Source organism: Labrus mixtus, chromosome 6 (genome assembly GCF_963584025.1).
Source record: "Labrus mixtus chromosome 6, fLabMix1.1, whole genome shotgun sequence".
Lineage (NCBI taxonomy): Eukaryota > Metazoa > Chordata > Actinopteri > Labriformes > Labridae > Labrus > Labrus mixtus.
The window spans coordinates 20,549,015-20,566,479 of record NC_083617.1 but is presented as its reverse complement, the minus strand read 5'-3'; the positions used below and the strand labels follow the sequence as shown (position 1 = coordinate 20,566,479).

General features: G+C 40.6%; 1 protein-coding gene across 1 annotated transcript in view; it reads right to left on the bottom strand.

Annotated features, from left to right (window-relative positions):
* Positions 1-17,465, bottom strand: part of slc30a6 (solute carrier family 30 member 6) — a 57,809-nt gene that overhangs the window by 25,690 nt on the left and 14,654 nt on the right. Inside the window, exons 5-7 of the mRNA XM_061040408.1 lie at positions 6,308-6,350; positions 5,914-5,979; positions 674-754 (exon numbers count right to left, since the gene is read on the bottom strand). Coding sequence (XP_060896391.1) covers positions 674-754; positions 5,914-5,979; positions 6,308-6,350 — 190 coding nt within the window. The remainder of the gene's footprint in view (positions 1-673; positions 755-5,913; positions 5,980-6,307; positions 6,351-17,465) is intronic.

Genomic DNA, 17,465 nt, shown 5'->3' with positions numbered 1-17,465 from the left:
CAATGGAAAAAATAACAAATAAAAGCTTTTGGCAGACTAATTAATGGACCCATGTTATTCAGATATTGTATGCTAATTTAAGAAGAACATGAAGGAAACTATCTGGACACTGTATGAAGCTGTACTCAAACAGTAACACTTCCCTGAGTGAGGATTGTGTTAATTATCTAAGTTAGAGTAATTACAGCTTTTGTTGCCAGATTGAAAGTGTAGAGAAGTGGCACGAATATCCTGGGGTGTAATTACAACATTTTTTTCATTGTTGAAAGGCAAAGTTTAGCTGAGAAGGAACAAAAACATGCACCCTGGGTGGAAGAAGGACTCTGGTGAGATTATTAGTGAGGAACATGAACAAAGATAAGAGGGAAAAACAATTGAAAATATTCAGTGTATTGCTCTGGAAATTCTAATTCAGTGGTTACACTAAGTCATGCTAAGAGAATAATTGATATTTTAATTAAGAGAGACAGAATGAGGGAGAGACAAAGAAGCACAACAAAGACAAAGATGCAGACATGGGATCTTAATCTGGCTCAAATTGCAGACAAAATTTTTTTTTTTTAATCAAAAGTATTAGTCACATTTAGGGCTTCTTGTCTCGTTTAGAGTTTTTAAGTGCTTTTTGTGAGAATGAGCGAGTGTTTCTGTATATGTGTAAGGTAGAAACACGCACCTCTCCTTCAGGATGAACAATGCTCCCAGTTGTATAAGAACAGTCGAAGCAAACACCGCCAGAACCTCCAATCTTTCAAACCTGTGGAGTGGCGAGAGGGAGAGAAAGAGAGCAGGAGAGGTTGTTAACCAGAGTGAGAGAAACCTTTCCAGGCACAGCAAATCTCTCTTTCGTTCAAAGACCAGTATTGACTGGTCCACGATGCAGAGACTCGACTAGTCCAGGTGGTGGATGCACTGGATTTATAAAACAAGACATGGCAACATCGAGAAACAGATTACAGAAAACACTAAAAGCACCATTTCTCTTTCTGGGAGTTCTTGATCTGCCTTGACTAGTTTCCTTTGGACTGCTGGAGTTGGCGGCCTGCTGTCGAGGACATGCCTGAGTCCTACTGCTAAATCAAGTAATATCAGTCATACTATTATTATTACTGATGTAATGCTAAAATCCAACTGCTTTAATTGATATCATCAGTCCGTATATCAACATCATAGTTATAAATGCTTAGATTAGAGCTGCTGACCTTAACTTCTCATGATGTCTGTTATCAATACTTTGCTGTTCCTGCTGATATTACACATACCGGTACTTATACCATTATTTTTTTCACTTTTAGCTTAGGTTTTATGAGCTGTTGTTGTTGCTCTGTTTGTTTGTCTCTATCTTTCTGCATCCGATGTTTAAAGCCTAACACAGTCTCAGCAGACGGCTGTTCAACCGGAGTCTGGTTCTGCTCGATGTTTCTGCCTGTTAAAGGACGTTTCCTCTGCCACTGTTACTTGCTGCTGAATGTAAGTGTTATGCTCACTTCATGGTGGATTCATCTTGGTTGTCTGTAAATAACAATAATAACAAAAAATATTGTCTAGACTTGCTCCTTTTGTATGGTGCCTTAATCAAACATTTGTCATAAATTGGTTCCATACAAAAAATATATTTTCTTAATCTAGTTTTATTGGAAGCAAAGATCATAATTGAAACTAGAAAATTCCTTTTAACATTTGAGAGATAAATTGGCTTATTTCGTCAATTCCCATGGGTTGTAGTTTGTGGGATTTTTTGTGGTGTTTTTGCAATTTTTGAGATACCCATGATGATGAGGGTAGTCTCTTAGATCATCACACGCCATTTAAGCTGCACATTGTGATGTATCCATTGTGTTTGTGGTGACAAAAACAGAGTGAAACAGAGGGTTGAATATTTGTTTGGAAGACGAATAATAATGGAAACTTTGCAAACCAGCCACAATAATAAAAGTGGAATATCAACCTTCATAACCTCCCCCTCAAAATTACACATACAAAATGAAGTTTTGCAATATTTATTACAAACTACAACATGCTTCAGAATCTCCCTACTGTCTTGGTAAAATCAAGAATTTTAGGTCTCCTTTTTCCAAACCTCAGCAAGAATCAATCGAACTTCAAGGCCGGAGGCATAGATATATCGCCTCAATCCAAAAGTGTTACACGACATACCAACAAATATCAGCATTACTTCAAACATTATGTCATCTTTATTGTTTAAAAAAAATGAGCCTGCGTATTAACATGTACAATCATCAATGTTTTCCTTGACTTCATGAAAAACCATTATTGAGAGAGGTCCGGTGTGTTTTCTTACTGCCTTACATGTATGAAAGAAGTAAAACAGTCCACAGTATTTATAGACATGCATCATTTAAGAGAAGAAAAAGAAACAAGCAGGCACCAGCAACAGAACGCCAATATACAGTTGTAACTGTTGCCGACCTCCTGACCTCATCACGAGGTCACAGGGTCGCAGTCTGTCCATGAGCCGCTTTGTCTCAGTGAGCAGTCTGCTGGGCTTATGGGGGTTAAAGCTGATGCTGACTGTCAGTGATCTGATGCAATGTGTCTTTACATAAGCTATAAAGAACTAAACTGAGAGCCTTTGTGCACGCTAAGTGAAGTGCATTATACATGTATGCATGACACATCACCACATCACATGCAGAGGCAACTTTCAACGAAGTGCTCCATGCAGGCCTGGATATGTAGAGCTCAGTGTACAAGTGTTTGTTCTTTCTTTTACACGCAGTTCCCATATTGTACCTATATGGAAAGTACTTTTCTACTAGTGGTAGATATATTAGAATATATAATACACATTACAACTATAGGCTACATTCACATAACATCTACTATAGTCCTTTAAGAATGCTATTGTCTGATGTCACACCAGCCTATGATACAAGCCTATGCTAAGAGTAAAATAAACTACAATAACATGTGTGTGTCTTCTCGTGTATGTATGTGTGTGTGTGTGTGTGTGTGTGTGTGTGTGTGTGTGTGTGTGTGTGTGTGTGTGTGTGTGTGTGTGTGTGTGTGTGTGTGTGTGTGTGTGTGTGTGTGTGTGGTGTCAATCCTCCATTCCCAGTAAACAAAGACAACCTATTAGCCTCTACGTGTCTGCTCATAAGGTCATTGGTTGGACAAATACTCTCTTTTAGTCTCACACACACACACGAAAAAAGGACCTCATCTTAACTATCTTGTACCACACACACACACACTCCTTGTCTCTCTCTTTGAAACACTTAGCACGCACTGTTTAGCCTGATCACTTCTATGCTGCTAGGTCAAAGGTCGAGCTCTGTACCACCAACAGCCTGTGGTTAATCTAAATGGGCGCCACAGAGACGTCCTGCCGTCTGCTGGATGCTGACATACATACAAGGTTTGTAGAGTGATGTTGGTCTATAGAACTGCCGCCTGTAACATTCAAAACACTTTAATGACACCAACAGTTCGTATTCCTCAAAATAACAGCAGATAAATAACTCCACCAATCTAATTATCTTCTATAAAAGTTGATCACTATATAATCTCAATCTGTCTAATAGATATTAAAGAGCCCATATTATGTCCTTTTTGGGGTTCGTATATTTAATCTATGTACCTACTTTTGTACGTTCACAATAGCTAAAGTCCGAAAAAAGTGTCTGTTTTCATGTACTGCTCCTCCTTGCTCCCTCTATGCTCTGAGTCCGTCAGCTACGCTCTGTTGAGCCCACACTGTTAGACCCCACGTGGGCCAAGTCTGCTCTGATTGGTCTGCCGATCCGCTCTGTCGTTATTGGTCAGTTGCTCAGCACGCTTCTCGGAAATTTCAACATGAGCTGCTGGGCTGTACTTTGAGCATCTCCAGCACATGGGTGGTCCAAGGTAGGAGAGTCTCCCACATAACACCTATTACCTAATGCTTAATTTCTTTCTGTGTTCTACATCTAGTAACTTCTACAGAACATACAATATTCACTTATTCAACCCAGCCAGACCAAATCAAACAACCTGAGCCACTGAACACGAGAAAAAAGCTGAGGGGAAAGCTGATCTGAATAATTCCCAGACAAACTGGCTCTGCTCCTACAAGGTTTAAAAAGAGTCAACAAGCTGCTGCTTAGTTAAACCGGCCTATCTGAGGTGTTGTTCAGCTGCTGGCAAAACATACGCACCAACAGGAGGCTGAATGAACACACACTTTCATGCATAGATTGTACACAAACATAGGCTTTATGAGGGCTAAGTGAAGCATTAAATCAGATTTCCACTTGATCACCACTCTCCCACACCTCAGGGTTAGAGGTCACCCGTCAGCTGCAAATACGCACATGGTGAATAAGAGAGTGCAAATGATGCATTAAATGCTGAGCAACTGGATTAACAAAGTTAACCTTCCATGAAGCTATATTCAGACCAAAAGGTGAGATATGTCCTTTCTTTACATGATATTTGAATTCCTGATCATTTGAGGTTATACACATTGGTTTAAAAAAACTACAAATGTATCTTTCCAAAGATGCCAGAAAAAAACAAACTGCTGTTGTGTCTGGATTCATATGATAACATTGTGGTGCACACAGTTCAGTACATGTCACCTGCGTCTCCATGAACTGTGTCTGGATTAATCTATTGCCTCGTCAAACTACTTGAGGTTGATCAGTGCACAGTTTGATGACTTGTTAGCTGGGATCAGTGCCAGGGTTTCTTGGAAGGAAACCAAACACCTGCTTTCCGTTTCAATTGCAGAGCGCCTGTCCATCTGTGTCCTCTAAGAGACAGTTTGACTGGGTCCAGAAGTTCACACAGAGGCTGAAAGCTGGCTGTTTGTAGTGCAATGAAAACAGAATAAACACATTCTGTTGTGATTTCATTGAAAGGAACAGGTTGAATGGTCAAAGATGTTTGGATCAACTGTCCTGGTGCAATCTGAGGGCACTGGGAGAGTTCAACGCTGATAGGTTGTGTCTGTGCTGAAGGTGTGGGCTTGCTCAAGACAGGCGGGAATCTGAATCGATCTCTGTCCTTGCTTTTATTTTGTCTTTAAATTGTGCCACATGAAAGATCTGGTTACCTTTTAGCTGTAAATTTTCATCAGGATAATATCCACATGGAGAAGCTTTGGCAACACATTGTCATTTGATGTATAACTCAAGTTGTTTGTTGTTGGGATATGGCCTTCAAACAAATTTTAAAATATCACATTTATTGGGAGACAATTACTTTCTAGTTCTTTTTGGTGAAAATGTAGAATAAGTAGCATTGCTTGTTGCAGCTTGTGAACACAACTTTCAAACCTCTCATCCTGGGCTGTCCATCACCAGAAGAACACACTCACTGCAGCATGTGGTGTGTACGTTTAGTGCTTGTACCTACACTGCAAGCTACCACATGCTAGAATATGCTAACCCCCGATGTTTGGCACCTGTGTGTCCAACAGAAAACAGGCCAACTGAGCATCCGCTATACTCGCCGGTTTAAATCGAGTCCAATCACTGAATTGTGTCCACTCCCAAACTCACCAGCGTGCTGCCATTGATTGGGGGAAACACAGCAGCTCCCCGCCCAGAAACGACCCGAGTCAATCAAAACAAACCAAAACATGAAAATCCAGGCAGAGTAGAGGGTCTCTGAAGACACAGTCACCACCACACGTGTATGGAGGCCCATGCGTGATGATTTAGCAGCATTGCCTATGATTAATCTATTTAATTTTTTAGGAAAAAGCTACTGACGCAATCTTTAACCCTGTACTGCTGCATTTTAACAGACATTGAATTCACACTTATGCCATATTAAATTATTACATGATACTTTTACAGGTAATACGTTTGCCTTCAGGGCCATCAAAGGGTCTGTGTGGTATTGCTTGGATGACATAAAGTTTTTTCTCAGAGACTGGGTGTAATGTGCAGATGTTCATGGTGAACTCACCCAAAGGAGTAGACCTGACTGGGTTTCTTCATGGTCACCCAGGAACTGATGAGACAGGTGATCAGACTAAGAGAGGGGAGGAGGGAAGGAAAGAGGAAGGATAACAAAGGAGGAGTGATAAGTTATTGAAGAAGGGATGGAAGACAAGAAAAACACAGTGGTCATCCACAGTTCATCCACAGCTGATTGTTTAATAGTGTTTCTTTATTGATCACATTACCAATTTAAAGTTAAGTTATCCCATTATATTTTGAATAAATGATGAAAGATTCATTAGAATGTTCCAGAGCCTGACTTGCAAATAAAAATAAAAAACAGATAATGTTTTAATAATCCAAACAATGAGGGTCACAACATTTACATAAGTTGTTTTTTTAAGGCAGAGCAAACTCACCTAAAAAGGTCAAAGATGGTGAGGTAAGTGTAGGCAGTTAAGGCTGAAATAAAAAAACAGAGAAAGAAAGACATCAGAATTCATATATTTTGTGCATTGCAAAATCATGTAAACCCTCAGAACCAAGAACATGTTTGATCATTAGATCTCAGGGACAGAAGATGTTTAACCTGCAGGTTCAGGACGACGTTTGGCTGATCCAAACAGATGCACACAAGAGAGAAAACCTGCTGTCTGATGTGGAAAGAAATATCTGGTTTTAAAGATATTCAAAATGAATATAAAAAAGTTTCATTTTTGTAACAAACTGATTTTACCCACTGAAATGTGCCCCCAAAAAACACATGGGTAACAGTTGATGAAGTCTCTAATTGTATAATTGTTTCTAAAAATAATTAAATACAATTTCTTTAAGTCATAAATCAATCAAATCTGAGCACATGCACGACTTGATTTTAGTTTAATGTACTTTATATTAGTTTGTTTATAATTAATCAATGTTATCAGACTGAAAGCCATAAATAATCTGTTTAGAAATTACAAAAATATTTCCTGTTATTCAAAAAGCCTTAGAATAATACAGATTTTATGTTTACTCAGATAACTTTATTTGGTTTGTACAGTCTATCCAGATCTACACACACTGTCAACCACACAGCAGACAGTTTGCCAACAGATGAGCCAATAGATGAATCAGTACATTAACACAGATACCCACTGGCACCCTCGTGTTTACTTTGATATTTTCACAAGTAACTGCTGAATTTGATTCAGTTTCCAGGGCAACGGGCTCGTTTGAAGGCTTTTGGGGGCAGCCAGCAGATATCCCCAAAACTAACAACCAATATAAAACTTCCTCCTCTGTGTGCTGGTCATTGATTACAGCCGGACAGTCAACGTGAGACACGAGAATGGAGATGATGTTCAGACATGTTGTCTAAAACTGGATTATTATCTGCATGACAATCTGTATGATATCTGTTAGAAGGATTAATTAAACAAACTAACTTCTATGTAATCATTTGGCCCTACTTGCTCTCCACGTGGATATTTTTCTCCATACAACCAATGCTTGCACTTGATTGGACAATTCCAACCAGCAAGAAGACTCTGTTCTTTTGCCTAAAGATTGTGCATTCACTTGCAAAAATATATGATTGTGTCTTAATGAGGGTCACACAGTTAAAAAACTTTTTACACCATGTGATTTTTCATATGTCCTGGACAGAATCATAAGGTCTAATGACAGGATACGCTAACCATCAGATTAAAAGGCCAGCAACCTTTTGTTGCAAACTACTGAGGAAGTCATTGAGTTAGTGAGTCGCTGAATCAGCCGACAGTCAGCCAGTCACTCGGGCTTTCACTGAGGTGATCACCTGACCTGCCATCGACCTGGCTCGGAGCCGATTACCCAGTATGCAAACAGGTAAGCCGAGGGGTCAGTTAGCCAGTTAGTAGGCCAATTAGTCAGTCAGCCAACAAGCCATGAAGTCAATGCACACTTCCCCGTCTCATATTTGTCTGACTGTCTGTCTGCCTAACTGTCCATCTTACAGCCTGCCGACCTGCTCTCTGTAATCAGGCTGTGCTTTGGGGGATGAGGAGAGCGGATTAGAGCGGCTTTGTGCTCAGAAGAACATTTTGTTTCCCCACTACCGGCGTTGATGTTGGCCAACCTGACGCTGGGTAATCCTGATAAAGCAACCAGCAACAATGACCTGGAGAGACAGATGCACAGAGACAGAGACAGACACAGAGAGAGAGAGAGAGAGAGAGAGAGAGAGACGGGCAAGCAGGACTGAGACTGAGTGACACAGCGACAAGCAGGGAGAGAGAGAGAGAGAGAGAAAGACACTAAGAGGAAGGCAGATGGGTAACTGGGTGACTGAAAGGTTGAGGCAGACAGACGGGCAGAGAGAGAGAGTTTAAAAGACAGAAAGACAGGGTGGCAGACATGAACACAGACAGGCAGACAAAGAGAAAGTGAATGAAAGAGAGTGAGGGACAAGCCCTTACATTGATGAAATAGGAACAGATAGTAAGGAGGAAAACATCTAGGAAAGGAAAACAAAAGCAGAACCGAACCAAGTCAAACACAGCTGTGTAATGAACCTGGTATATTAACCTACAATGCCAAACGTTGACTCCACAAAACGGGATAAAGAAATGTTAAACAGCCACATGCAGGGTTACTGCCATTCATTTTACACTGAAAGCTCAACTTTCACCACTACACCGCTGATTGTGAGTGAAACATTCTGACTTATTTCCAGATCAAGTCAGTGTGTCATCAAGTAACATTCTATCAGTTATTAGGTTTAACTTTTACTGTGACGTATAGTGCTGGATGGAGAAAACAAGGTACTGCGTTAACTTTCATGTGTTTGACACTTTAGCCAAAACTTTTTTTTTTCCTTTAGGTGTCAGAGACAACTCCCTAGCTGGTCATTCATGGTGTACTCGAAAAGACCCAACACTGCTGTCTTCACTCGTTTCTATAGTGGATAAAAACATTTGCTGCTGTGTGCCTTTGCAATGCTAATATAGTGAAGCCTATCTGATAAGCACAACACACTGAGCTAGAGCATCCCAGACAGGTGTCACTTTGTTTTTGCAGGTTATGCTAAAAATTATGTAGCGGCCCCCTTTTTTTTTTTTTTTTTACTTAAGAACAGAAACCCCTGGTGTATCGGAGCCTTCACCTAAGGCCTCACAATAAATCAACCGTGATAAGATTGTGGGTTAAAAAAGGTAGAGCAACGTTTCTATTTTGGAATCATAGGTAGTGTTGTGTTTTGTTCACTATTCTATAGTGTTTAAAGTCAACTTCCTCCTGCTGTTATTTTGATATGCAGCAGGTCATCCTCCCATAGGGATCAATGCGGTTTGATGTCATCTTGTTGTGTTGAATCAAAAGCTGCAGACAAAAACAGCAATAATAACACAAACGCTGACATCAACGTGACCCTGAAACAGGCCCGGACCAAATCAATACATGGCCTTAAGTTTCCCTTCGCTGTGCTGTGGATAGGTTTACATATAACCACACACACACACACACACACACACACACACACACACACCGGTTCAGTTTCTTTATAAATCTCCTGCTTACAAACACTGACACCCAGAGGACGTGTGGATGTGTACCAGATCAACAAATACAAAAGACAGGACATCATTCTTGTATAAAACACACACCCACACACAAGAGGAAGGATAGAGAGGAGAGGAGAGGGTAGAGAGGAGAGGAGAGGAGAACTCTTCCCCTTTTTTTCACACATGCAAAAACTTCCACACTGATCATCAATATCAATATTTCCCTAGATCCCCTCCTTTGCTTCTTCTAAACTGTCCCTCTCAAGGCAAGATGAAGAGGGAGATGAACAAGAAAAAGAAGGAAGGAAAGGTGAAAGATTAGGAAGATGCTGAAGAAGTGAGGGAAGGGAGAGACAGATGAGAAAGAGAAATACGAGCAGGAGGATAAATATTTAATGCTGTCGGTAGAAGAGCAGCCATAACACACACACACACACACACACACACACACACACACGATAAACCACTTCATGGTAAAATGTAATTACCATACTAATAAAGTGGTAATCATGTGAGTTAAGTGACCCGACTGAACATGTTTCACTTCATATTGATGGATTGGTTAAAAAAAAGACTCACCATGGAGGCTCAATGTAAAAACCTTTTAGGTGTTGCGTTTTACATCATTTGTGTCACACATGACATCAGGCCTCGTAATTTAACTAGCATGAAGAGTGTTCTTGTTTTGACCCTAACGATGAACTTTGAATAATGTAATCGAGTTACTTGATGCCTATCCCAAAGCAAACCATTAACCACAACATCACTTAAACCTCTTGGCCCACCACTGGCTGCTATTAACAAACAAATGAGGATATGATGCTTGACATCAGTGTGGTTTCTACTTTAGTTTATGCTCCCATTTGTTGTATTTGAGGGAAGAAACACATTCCAGATTTTGTCATATGGTTTGGAAGTTGGCTAAACTCCACCATTGCAGTCGTGTTACTTTTTGTAAAGCTTGTCTGACGTTGCAACAGCAACTATAAGGGTCAGTACTTCAGCAAGGTCAATCTTTGGACACCCCAGGACACCCTATACGCAAAAGGACTGATGAAAAGTAAGGTAAGTTGTATTAATCATAGCGCAAATACTTTCTTTTTAGAAGTTGATTCATTGGTAACTTTTAGGAAAAGATTTAAAGATTTAGTTAATGTTTTTTTGGACTTATATTATTACATCCACACATTCAAACACATCAATAAAAACAAACAAGCGTGCAGATTGGGGAGCTGGATGTGCTAACCACAGCAAACAGCAGCTTGCTGTCATTGGTTCCGGTAAACAGTAAACTGAGACCAAGAACTCACACACAGTGGGTCGTGGTGTCAGGTCAGCCTTTTGTGCAGATGTAAACTAAAAGCTTTTATTGAACGTCTCAAATGCTGAGGTGAGGTGAGGAGGAGGAGGAGGTGGTGGAGGAGGAGGAGGAGGTGGAGACAATGATATAAGAAGAGGACAAGAAAAATTAGGAGGGGGAGGCTGCATTTGCTGAGAACAGTGCCCACTGCTGATGGAGAAACATGAGACTGGACCCCAGAGCTACTCACACACACAAAAATAAACACGACAGACATACAAACACATACTCAGGAAGGGCACGTTCACAATACGAGTGATCACAGTGTTTTCTTAATGTTAACATGCATACACATGGAGGCATATTGAAAGCACTGAAACTCGACTTACACAGTCACGTCTTTCTGCTGATCATGGCCCACACAGATAGTTTGTCATCCTCACATATGTCAAGAAGCTTCTGTCGATATGAAACCATAGCAGACTAAAATGGATTCTTTCGGCTCCATGTGGGATTTGGGAGGCAGCTGGTGGTGATATGTTAAACCGAAAAACACAGCCACTTACCCAGCCTCATGCCCCCCTGTGCCCTGACCCTGTACCCTGCAAAACCCCCTGCTGATAATAATCAATGTAACATCATCTGTTGAAACAAAATGACCATTAGCTAAACTAAGTGCTGGCATGTTAAAGGTTCTCCTGCTGACCTGGGGGCTGAATTTATCAAGCAGTCAGAACAGGCTAATATTTCCACATTTATGCAAAATCCGGGGCTTTAGGTGTCAAAATAGCAGCTTTTTATGACCATGCTTTCTTGACTTCTGTCTCTGTTAAGACACACCAAGCAGACAGCAAAGAACTAGTGGCCGCGAAGGCTGACTGTGGCATCGCCTCCCGTCGCCTTTGTCATGGCCAAAAAGTTGCACTTAAACAGATTGCGAAGACTACAGCCGACAGCCTCTGACCAACCGCGCTGACGCCGACTGACACCTATTTAACATGTCGAATCGGCTGAAAGAAGGCAGACGGGTAGCGACGGAGATGAACACACCACAAAAATTAGGGTGACAATCGCTCACCGACGGTCAAACCAGGACTATGAGGATTATGAACTGATGATTCATGGATTAACACGGTTGTAACATTTACAACATGAGATAAATTAAACACAGAGAAATCGCTCCTTGGCTAGCTAAGTGGTATTAACCTATAGGTTCTTTACCTTTTAAAAACAGATGTGTTATTTGACCCTGCAAAGATCAAACTCCAACACCATGAGTTCAACCAAAAGTATTCGAGGTGCCTGGCAGTCAACACAGGACACTAAACCGTTCCCCATTCTGCAGGCTGAACTTCATCAAATGAGAGGAAGCTGCATTTCACAGTTTTGCATAATTTCATCTATTAAGCATATTTAATCTAGTTTATCTGGAAACATCAATGGTATGTTTTTTCTTTCATTGGTTTCATACACTAAAGAAAAACTAATCTTACATCAACAAGTTATTTAGCTTGAAGCCAAAGTGCTATGCAGTGTGTTGTCCTTTTACAGTGTATGATCTCCCACGGGAGCAGAGCTACAGACATCAGACTGTTTAGGTGATCGAGTCACACTGAGAGCAAAGCAGATGTGGTGGCTGTTTAGAGAGAAAGAGGAGCTGAAGACACACACTCTCACACACACACGCAGACACACACACACACACACACACACACACACACACACACACACACACACACACACACACACACAAGGTTACTGAGTGTGTTAGCTGAACTGAAGGCCCCGTGGGATGCTCTGCTTCACCAGCTGTGTTCTGACACACAGGAACATCAAGGGCCTGGGGAAAACACAAACGCACACACACACACACACACACTGCTCCAATCCCATTTGCACACTCAGCCAACTAAAAAAAACAAACTTATGGATATGCACACATACAGTACACTGCACTGACACAATTAAGATTAGAAAAAAATCAAAGATGAGCCTTATTTATCATGGGTCCTTTTTCAGTCTCAACATTCATTATCTTATATTTTAAGAAAACAAATTTCTGTATTTTGTTCCTTACTGTCCAACATCTGTTTGTTTTTACAAATGAACGACACAATAAAAGTATCTTGTTCTTTTGTTTTGACAATGATGAGAAAGGTGCAGAGGAGAAGAGAGAGGAAAAACAAGCAGGAAGATGAGGAGGAGGGAAAGTATGAAGAGGAGAGGGAGGATGACAAGGAGGAGGATGAGATGCCTTTATTGGTCTTTGGAGCAGACACTTGACCTGGTTTCTTGCTCTGGGATGAGAACAGCTGGAGACACTCAAACACACAGGGGTTCACATGTATACTGGCAGACACATCAACATGTGCAATAATTCAGTACATTTTGTTGAGTCAGATATAAATCACTATAGGGCTGGGAATCCTCGGGTGTCTCTTGATTTTGATTCTTGGGGTGACGATTCGATTCAGAATTGATTTTTGATTCAAAACGATTCTGGATTCATTGATCCATGCATTCTAAGTCTATTTATGAATTAAACCATACTTCAGGATCTACTCCAGTCATCTGTAAGACTGGCTGAATTTCTTGTTGCTCCATTTGGCATTCTACTGAGTTAAAGAGCTAGCCTTAGCACTTAGCAGGGATTGACTGATTAGCCCAAAATATATATATATATTTAAATAAATCAATAAAGTTTTAGAAGTTAAGATTTTCGAAGTAATCGATTTTGATTTGCCATAAATCACATTTATTATATATGTACATCATATATATTTTATTTCTGTCTTTTTTCTCTGTTTATGGTGATGAAATTGTCATCCAGAGGGAAAACTCTTTCATGGAAGTTAATTGTTTGAAGGTTTGCAAACAACAAAATATTTGTATATGCAGCCTTGTTTTGGACATGAGCACTAACTTCCTCTAACAGTCCCCACATCAAAGCGGGTGCTTTGTGATCGGACCCTGTAGGACAACGATATGTTGATGGATAAATATGAAGGGCTGTCAATGAGTCTTGTGCTGAGAGACTGGATGAAATCTGTTGCTGCTGTTTTCTTCTTCATAAGGAGAAAACATGGAGAACACTAGCTTGTACAGAACTTGAACTTTTAAAAGATATATATATTTTTGGATGTTTGGTTTTTATTGGATAAGGCAGTGGATTGAGTAGGAAACCAGGAAGAGAGAGTGGATGTTACATTGTATGCCAGAAAGGAACCAGTAGTTATCTCAAGAAAAGCTCTTAAACCCACAATGATGGTCAGACTTAAACATAAATGTAAGGACACACATACACCGAGGCTGTTTAGATGGGAACTGCCCATGCATGTATCACCTGGGAGAAGAGGAGAAGACAAGAGGAGGGGGAGAGAGAGAGGTGAGTTAAGGTGAGAGACAGCTGAGAGGTTTGTGATCGGGTGTAAGTGACACAGAGAGTTGGGCTGTCTCTGTGTGTTGAAGTAAAAAAAAGTAGCAGACAGATTGATGGAAAGACACATTGATGCCCAAACTGATACAGTGTGTGTGTGTGTGTGTGTGTGTGTGTGTGTGTGTGTGTATTTCTGCGTGCGCTTGGTCGAGGAAACAAAAAGCTGATGGCTTTACTTTGGTTGAAAGCTGATCCAGTTGCCCACTGCACAATTTGATATGGGAGGACTGGCTTGACAGCACACACTCACAAACAGACTCACACAGACTCTCTCTCTCTCTCTCTCACACACACACACACACACACACACACAGTTCTGTAGGATCATCATCAGCTTATGTTTCAGCAACATTGCAACAACAGCTCCGCTTCAACAGCACTGACACACTCAGACACAAATCCTTGCCTTAATCTGCACAAACTAGTGAGTAGGAGTTAAATTGAGATAGTCATCACATATACACACATAGCTCAGTGTGAACACAGGCTGTTTGAGGTGTAGGTAAGTTAGTGTTTTCAAAAGTGTTTTATAAGTAAGAGCATTAAAAAGCTTTAAAATAAATGGATCTAAAAACAGATGTTCAACTCACAACTGCAGGAAGCAGCAGAGAGAGAGCTTCTGTTTTCAAGACACGCAAAAGTGAACGGAGAGAGAATCACTTTTTCAGAAATATGATTTCCTGTTTGATCGAAGCGGATACAATATAGATACATAGAACAAACAAATGTGCTTGAATCTATGCAGAACCGTGATTGTGCAGCATTAAGCCCCAGCATGTTCTGCGTAAACGCTGACCAGCCTTTATAACGGGGTCATGTCTGATAACCTGTATAAAGAGCGGTTTAGTTTCCACCAGGGTCATACTTTGTGAGGGCAAGAACAAGACCTGGGGACTATTTAAAAAAAAAAAAAAAAACTTCTATTGAACCCATCCCAAATTGAAGATAAACATTAGCTACGGCTTATCTGTGCAACAAATCCGTTTTATGCTTTGAAATATCTTAAATCCCATCATCCCTGTCAAATACAAATTATCGAATTCAATTAAGATGCACAAGATGACATGAGTACAGCTTATTGACTGTTACCTAATGAGCCATGATTCTAACCCAATATGGGTTTAAGCCAGTTCCCCTCTAATGAAATGATCGATGCATTTGTTTTGTGTTTGCCAGAGCAGGAAATGAGAATGGTATGTTGTGTATACTTTGTTGCCACCCTAGTGGAAAAAAATATTGCAGCTCTAAGAAACTTTTGACAAGTGAGTGCCAACACCAGCTATACTAAGTCGGTCGCACACAGTTACCCTATTTTAGAGATTATTAATTTGACCATTATCAACATAAGGCAATCTGTCCCATGATCTAACTAACAAACACAAAACCACAGAGGACGTCAGGATCAAAGAGTCTGAATAAGCTGCACAATGATTATCTCTTTCAGCGGCTTCAAGGGTTAACCGCCTCAGCGCTAGCAAGGCATGTATGGAGTCCATACGGCTGTGTGTGTGTGTGTGTGTGTTTGCAAACATGCTGACAGCCAAGAGTAGAACAGATTGTTGTGTGTGTGTGTGTGTATGTGTGTGTGTGTGTTATACTGTGTGCATTAACTTGACTGTTAAGCCGTTAGCTATGAGCTAATGGGGACAGAGCAGTGTGTGTGTGTGTGTGTGTGTGTGTGTTTGCATGCATGACTTGCTGCAGCATGTGCAGGAACATGTACAGTACATATATATATACGAGGCTTTGTCTGCCTCGGTGTGGCAGTTGGTCGGGTACATGGTATTACACTTGCACAGGGGGGGGTCGGCAGGGACATGTACACGTGTGTTGGGGGGCAGACTTTTATATAGGATATGCTTCATTTAAACTAACGGTACAAACGCACTGTAGGCGTGGGATGTACACATATCAGCAAAGGCACTAATGCCTCCAACTGACCGACATACACTGGGAAAAAAAGACTGTTTGAATCTGAGGAAGACGCAGTTTGCTGAACAGTCCTTTGCAACTCACTGCATAAGTGATTCGTGTGCTCAGTACTTCCACTGGATATATAATACTTTAGACCAGGTTTAGACCAGGTTTATACTCATGTATAATTATACATACTATAAACATTCTATATGAATGACCATTATTTAGTTTTTTTTTTTTTTTTTAAAGGTTTTTGAGTTTTTTAGCTTTGATATTTATTCCCAGCTAAGTTCTGACATCAGCCACGGTAAAAACAATTGACACTTTTAATGTTTTCAAAATTTGAAGAAGAGACGCAGACAGAGATCATTTGTAGAATTTGTACTTCATCAACATGAACGTGTGTGACAGATTTTTACTTCCCACTCCCTGCTCATTTGTTTGAGTGTTTAAAAACAGTTACAGTAGGTGTGGAGAGGGTGTAATGGTTTGAACAAGGCTCACTGATGACCACAGGTTCAAGAAAGTAAAAAGATGCAGCACAATAACCTCCCTCCCTTTGTAGCTAGCCAAACAGAAATCAAAAATAAATGAAAAGCAAAGACAGTGTCATTTAGGAAGGCCGTGGTGACTCTGAAAGTGTAGACACAGATTTTTGTCCATATGTGTGTACATGTACAAACCACACTTGTGTCTTTGAGGTGCATACATATGAACATGCAGAGCAGATGTAAATGTGTGTGTTTTCTTTGACTAATGAGGTGAAAGACAAACACTGAATGCTATACATCATAAGGGTTCACAAACAGCTGAGGGCATGAAGAGATCTCATTGGCCACACACACACACACACACACACACACACACACACACACACACACACACACACACACACACACACACACACACACACACACACACACACACACACACACACACACACACACACACACACACACACACACACACACACACACACACACACACACACACACACACACACACACACACACACACACACACACACACACACACACACACACACACACACACACACACACACACACACACACAATAACAGAGCAGAAAGGACACAGTGTACACAGTAAGGTCCTGCAGACAATCTGATGATGAATGATAAACAAACACATGAATAGTTATTTGTGTGATATAACAAATCATACTGGACCAACTTAGATGGCCTCTATTGATATTGCAATTAGGGCTGGGCAATTAATTAAATTTCATTGTTAGTCATGATTTTGTCTTCCCAAGATCATGAAAAGAAATGTGTTAATATGCGGGTCCAGGTAAGACGAGAATGAAGAAGCAGATGTACAGTATACAGTCGTAATGTTTTTCACAACTGGTTTGGGGAATTGGTTCCGAAACAGTGGGCATTT